The sequence below is a fragment of the Kryptolebias marmoratus genome, linkage group LG2 (assembly GCF_001649575.2).
Source record: "Kryptolebias marmoratus isolate JLee-2015 linkage group LG2, ASM164957v2, whole genome shotgun sequence".
Lineage (NCBI taxonomy): Eukaryota > Metazoa > Chordata > Actinopteri > Cyprinodontiformes > Rivulidae > Kryptolebias > Kryptolebias marmoratus.
Genome location: NC_051431.1, coordinates 30,261,212 through 30,267,110, shown reverse-complemented (window position 1 = coordinate 30,267,110; position 5,899 = coordinate 30,261,212). Strand labels below are relative to the sequence as shown.

The following is a 5,899-nucleotide window of genomic DNA, read 5'->3' as shown; positions in this document are numbered from 1 at the left end:
GCTACGCTATGACATAATCGGCTGACAAATCCGTCCTTTAAAGGATGCAGACCCTGAATTCAGACAGCATTTTGGAAAACGTTACTAATGTTTGTCCTCCTACAGAAACCATATTAAAACAAAAATATATTTCCCACCCCATCTTTTTCCATTTTCAAACATTTTTGAAAAAGCTCCAGGGAGCCACTAGGGCATGCGGCTCTTGAGCTGCATGTTGCCGACCCCTGAGGTAGGGGTTGCTGTGGTCATTTATGCTGGCTATTTGGTCTTCGTATATTAAAACAAGAGCTGCATTATCACCTTGAAGTAGTGTTGGTTTTAAGTGTGAAATGGAATCTGGTAGGTCTTCGCCTTTTAATTTTTGTTTGGGATGTTCATGGACAGGATCTTGACAATGATGGAAAGAAGGGAGTCTGGCTTGGGAACCTTAGGGTTGCATTATTTGGTGAATTTGCGAGCATGTTCAAGCTGTGACCATCAGCATGCACTGAAACAGTTTGTAGCAGAGTGTGAAGCAGTAAGGATGAGAAGTTGGTACTGCTCAATTAAAGACTATTTTAAATCTCTGTCCCTCTGAGGAGAAATTACTCACCAGATACACAATATCCACAGAACCCTTAGGTTCATGCACAAATGTGTACAGAACACTGATGTCCTCTTCTTTGTCACAAGAAAGGGGTGTTTTACTCTTCAACTCCAGGGAGCTGACCGTTTTGGTATAATGAGAAGGGGGTTGGGAAAGGGACACTATGTGAAATCCATTGTCATAGTGGGCAGTTCTATATGCTGGATACGTCAGAGCTGGTGAGTTGCTTACCTGTTTAAAAAGAAATAGAGCTTATTATGGTTGAAACAAGTTGTTAGCCTTTTTTAAATTTTATATTGAGAAAAGACAGGCATAGCTTACTGACTTGGTTTCATGAAAGAGCTGTAAAGGGACTTACATGGAGACTGACATCTCCACTAAAAGTGTCTGTGCTCAGGGAAAAGGTGGCAACACCATTTATGTCAGTTGTGAGATTCTGCACCAAGCTTGCTGACCACCTTTCACCCGTAAACAGGTACAGCGGCATGTCAACAATAGGGGTGTTATTGTAGTGAACTGCTTTAACCTGTGAAAATAGTGTTATATTATTGAGACTGCAAAATGCAGGACCTGGTTTGTGTAGAAGTCACAAAAATGTGAAGTTAAAATTTTGCGCTTACTTTTCCTTCCACATTTTCTCCTTGTTCATAAATTTTGGGAGGGTCAACAAAAGAGAAGTTTCCAATAACATATGAAAGCTCTATTTTATTCCCTTGTGAATGTGAAACACCTGAATATAAAAAGCTCTTATCAGTCATGTGCCAATTTTATTAATATCAGTATTAATACTCTCCTTAAAGGGATAGTCTGGTCATTGTTGAAGTGATGTTCTGCTGCATACTTATCAATGGTATTTTATAAGCTGTGACATCAGCCAGAGCACAGAGTAAAGAAAAAGGCAAAAATCTTCAACCAAGCTAAACCGGCCCCAAAACAAGAGGCCATTAAAAAAAAATCTATTTTCAGGCTATTAAATTTTAATCTCTCAGAAACAACATATCAGTGTGAAAAAACATTACATTTTTCAAATAATAAGCTGCTACACCTTTTCATGACACCATTTGTTTAGCATGTTGCCATTTCCTTAGCCAGACAATGTCTGTCCTACTAAATGAATGTATGGGGTGCTCATAAACCATGTATGTGCCAACGGTGCTGAGGCTGCTGAATGCATCAGTCTGCCTGATCAGAGATGTCTAGTTAGGCCAAGAGTTTACTTAACTTCCGGTGGACTGATACATTTGTAGCCCTTGTACCATCAACATGTGAACAATTTATGCTCAACACACATACATTTGTGTAGTAACACAGACATTGGTAGAGAAACCAGGAACTAAACTATCGTGCAAAAACTTGAAGGTATATTAGCTAATGTAGCATTCTTTCACACTGATGTCATTTGAGTTGTTTAAAAAACACTGAAGACAAAAAAAATACATTTTTATTAAGTGGGATCTCATTTGGTTAGCCATTAGCCTATCCTGGACAAAGACTTCTGCCCTTTTCTCTAAACTATGTGCTCTATGACTGATGTCATGGCTGATAAGGAACTAATTGATAACTATTTGACAAAACATTACTCCAAAAATGAGCAGACCATCCCTTTAACAAACAAAAGTATAGCATACAACAAACACTTACCTGTTCCCTCCTCTTCCACTGTGGCACTGATGACAAAATTATCTGCCAATACCTTTTGGTCAATTTTGATGAAAGTTGACATCTTGAATTCAAATGTAGCACAGCCTGCATGATCCGTCTAGAAAGTGCAAAAAAAGAAATCATCATGGAGACATGTACAACAAACAGAGGGGAAACACTCAAATATAAGCTTAATCTGATGTGAGACCTTTATATTTTTGTAAAATGTGTTCCTTTGAATGAAACAATGACCCACCCTGTCCCAGCATGACTCTTATTTGTGGCTAGCTCCTTTTATGAAGATATCCTTTGGCTCTACCTCTGAGTGGTTAGCTGTCATCTAGCCCTTCAACAGGGATTTTAGCTGCTAGATTTACTAGACTGACGACTCCAATCATGAACAGAGACAACCCTGAAAGAATGTTTAAAGTGAAGTGGAAAGGAGTTTGCACTGGGCCAAATGGTGGTTGAAAAAAAGCAAACAACAAAAAAACTTGAATTTGGAATTAATAAATACACCTGAGGTAACTAGCCAAGTGCTGACACAAGCCTGAGTAAAGACTTTGTAAACCGAAGAACAAATTTTTTTCTTATATTTCTCCCTAGGTTACTTATTGTCAGAGTGAATTTATTGTTCCCCTGTTCTGTTGCTGCTCTTTATCATCAGAAGGCAATACTGTGACAGCGTAGAGAAGACCAGACTGTTGGAAGGACAGAGAGAAGAAAACAGAGAACAAGTTCTCAAAATAATTTTGACCTGGCCCAACATGGATCTGTGACAGCACTGTTGCTACTATTAAAAAAGCTCAAAGTCTCCAAACTTCTAGGCTTTTATAAACATACACCACTGTTTGCTCCCTCTAATCTTCCTCCTCGTCAGTAAATGTAATGCCAAGGCTTTCCTCATGATCTGAGATAATCATGCAGCATTCAAGCAGCAGCTTAAAAACAAAAAAACTTGCTTCTTCCCAGGTATATTTTTGGTCTCGTAGCAACCAGCATCAAACTTTGACACAGTTTGTTGTCTACATGTGTGTGCCATCTCCATACTCTGGGCTGTACTCTTGTTGTACAAATAGCTCATAGAATTTCCTACATATAGGGGACCTAGGTCTCTGGCTGCAAAAAAAAAGAAGTTCTTTATAAGACCAAGAAATAGCTTGTCACAGCAATATAGTTTTGTTGTCATCACTTTCTTTAAACTCAAATGAGTGGTGGGCTCACTCTTGAGAAAATAGTTAGTGAGAACTCCTAAAGAAGAAAAATAAATGATGGGGTCCTATGCAATACAATGCAGTGTCAGCTAATGCCAAGACAGACATGCTGTTACAGTGGACACTGATCACCGCTTAGGCAATAGAAAACAATACTCCTGAACCAAGAGCCTTAATATACCTTTCATGAAGGTCATGAAACAATCTATTTGGAAAGATAAGAAAAAAAATCTCCTGAGGTAAATAGAAACTTTACTGTGTTGAAGACCTACCACGACATAAAGGAGACCAGAATGAAGCCATCATAAAAAGCACACACTGAGAATACTGTCACATACAACCTTAGAGGATGGGCCTTCAACGACCATCTGAAACTGCTTTAGGTGCCACAGGCACTTAGGGCAATGAAACAAAGTTTATCTTTTTTATTGTAATAAGGCGGAGAATTAGTACAAGGACCAGAGCTGGGACGTCTCAAGGAGGAAGCCGGAAGCAGAAGCCGGAAGCAGAAGCCCAGAACAAAGGAAGTGTCCACTCATATAGATCCTAGGTGCCGCCCATTCCAGAGGGCTGGACCGCACTTCCCTCAGACGTCAGTAGTTTTCTATGTGTAGCTGGAGATGGCTTTAACTGTTTCAAGCAAGTGTTTCAGCGGGTGTAACTTAATCTGTGAGCTTACAGCAATAATAAACTATTCACGATATGGCAAAGGCTTGATACAGCCAATAAAGGCGGTTGAGAAGCTTTTTCCTCTATATCTCTTTAGTACTGACTTTTTTTTTTAGGACATATCCAACTAAACCCACAAAACATATTTTATAAGAATGTTTTGAAATGTGAGCATTGAATTTTAAATGTTTAGCTTTGTTAATTCCTTGTTTTGATAGTTAAAAAAGAAGGTAAAACATATAGCACATGGACACTCTGGTAATTCATTTCAGTGATCCGTCTTTTACAGAACATTGGATAATTGATTACAATTTGTAGTGGATAGTACAATGTGAATGTGCTTGTTTACTATCGTAAATATACAGAAAATGTGAATTTACATAAAATAGTTAATGTAATTAATGGTGAAAATGTGTTGATCACAGGAATGGGAGATGTTTTGATGAGACTGTGGCACTAATTTTGTAAGGGTATAAGTGGAATTATACGCAACTGAAGTGAAGGAAGCAGAAATGCACTGTGTGAACATCATTCTGAGTTTGTAAATTAATGAGACGTAAACTGGAGGGAAACAATGCATTCTGTTGTCATTGCTCTGTTTTCACCTGTTTCATACAGGTACCATATTTGTGACAGCGGTCTGCATTCTTGGAACCTGTTACAGAAACTTCACAAATCTTTTTACAATCAGCTTCCTTCAGTAACTAAAAGAAGATTAAAACTAAAAAAAAAATCTTGCAAAAGGATTTAGACGTGTATACAGGAGGGCAAATAGGTATGTTAGGTTCAAGAAACAGGGGAGTAGAATTCCTCTCAACCAAGAAAAACATTGTACAAAACTGAACACAAACAACTCTACCTCCTTTGTTTTTGTGTCGCATGGCTCAGTTATCTCCAATTCTTCTGGATTCCTTGGTACTGCACCGTAATAATAGCGCTGAAAAGGTCGGCACACCTTAACTGTAACACTTCCTGGCACAGGCTGTCCATATGTGTACCTAATTAAATTAAAACAGATCAGGGAGTCATTCACTCAGAGGCTCAACATCAAATTTTCCAAAATTTATAATAATTTGGTAGGAAAGAGCTGTACTTACTTTGCACATACTTCAGCATCAAATTCTTCTAACCCAATACTGACTTCTTCCTTTACGTTTATTGTTACAGCAAATTTGGGCAAAACTGAAAAACAAAAAGTGCATAATACTACAGGATTTAGATAGAATTATTTTTATAAGCAAATTAAAAAAAATGTCAATTTCTAACATACCATACTTCTCCACCTTGAAGCTGTGATAAACTTTATTTTCACCCGCTGAGACAATGATATTGTAGGTTCCTTCACGAGCCTCAGAGTTCAAGGAGTGAGAAAGCTGCAGTATTTTGCTATTGGATGTTTCATTGAGCCACTGTCCAATCCTGTTGTTGAGAGGATCCTGTTCAAAGAGTAAAAACTAGGTGATACCCTTCAGATGTTGAAAATGTTAAACATACATTTACATATCGTGAATTCAAACATGTTTACTATCAATATGACATATTTTCAACTACAGAGATTAGGCCTGTCACGATAAATCAATTAATCGCACGATTAAAACAAATGAGGTCGATAAGTTTCATTTATCGGCGTTATCATTCCTTCCTGTGTCTTTCTCTCTTTCTACTGAATACAAAGGATGACAAAAGGCTCAGCTCTGGTGCTCTTCACCGACCCCTCCCTTTCTCTTAGCTTCAGGGGGGCGTGGCCTTGTAGCTTGTACCTCTGCAGCATTAGCCCCCGCTAGGAGTT

The 5,899-nt window shown here is 38.4% G+C and overlaps 1 protein-coding gene across 1 annotated transcript; it reads right to left on the bottom strand.

Moving 5' to 3' along the window:
• Positions 1 to 526: 526 nt before the first annotated feature.
• On the bottom strand, positions 527 to 5,560 carry LOC108229730 (ovostatin homolog). Its single transcript, XM_017405404.2, has 7 exons — positions 5,381 to 5,560; positions 5,208 to 5,292; positions 4,970 to 5,108; positions 2,228 to 2,345; positions 1,207 to 1,316; positions 945 to 1,112; positions 527 to 817 (listed from the first exon to the last, which is right to left on the bottom strand). Exons 4-7 carry the CDS (start codon positions 2,307 to 2,309, stop codon positions 542 to 544), a joined length of 636 nt encoding a protein of 211 aa, XP_017260893.2. The 5' UTR covers positions 2,310 to 2,345; positions 4,970 to 5,108; positions 5,208 to 5,292; positions 5,381 to 5,560; the 3' UTR covers positions 527 to 541.
• Positions 5,561 to 5,899: the final 339 nt, after the last annotated feature.

What these genes read in the sequence shown, in the direction of transcription:
- LOC108229730 (XM_017405404.2), bottom strand. Translation starts at nt 2,309, where the DNA reads ATGTCAACTTTCATCAAAATTGACCAAAAGGTATTGGCAGATAATTTT. An exon ending in AGTGGAAGAGGAGGGAACAG is followed by an intron (nt 1,317 to 2,227) that starts GTAAGTGTTTGT and finishes TTTTATATTCAG; the next exon opens with GTGTTTCACATTCACAAGGG. An exon ending in GTGGAGATGTCAGTCTCCAT is followed by an intron (nt 818 to 944) that starts GTAAGTCCCTTT and finishes CTTTTTAAACAG; the next exon opens with GTAAGCAACTCACCAGCTCT.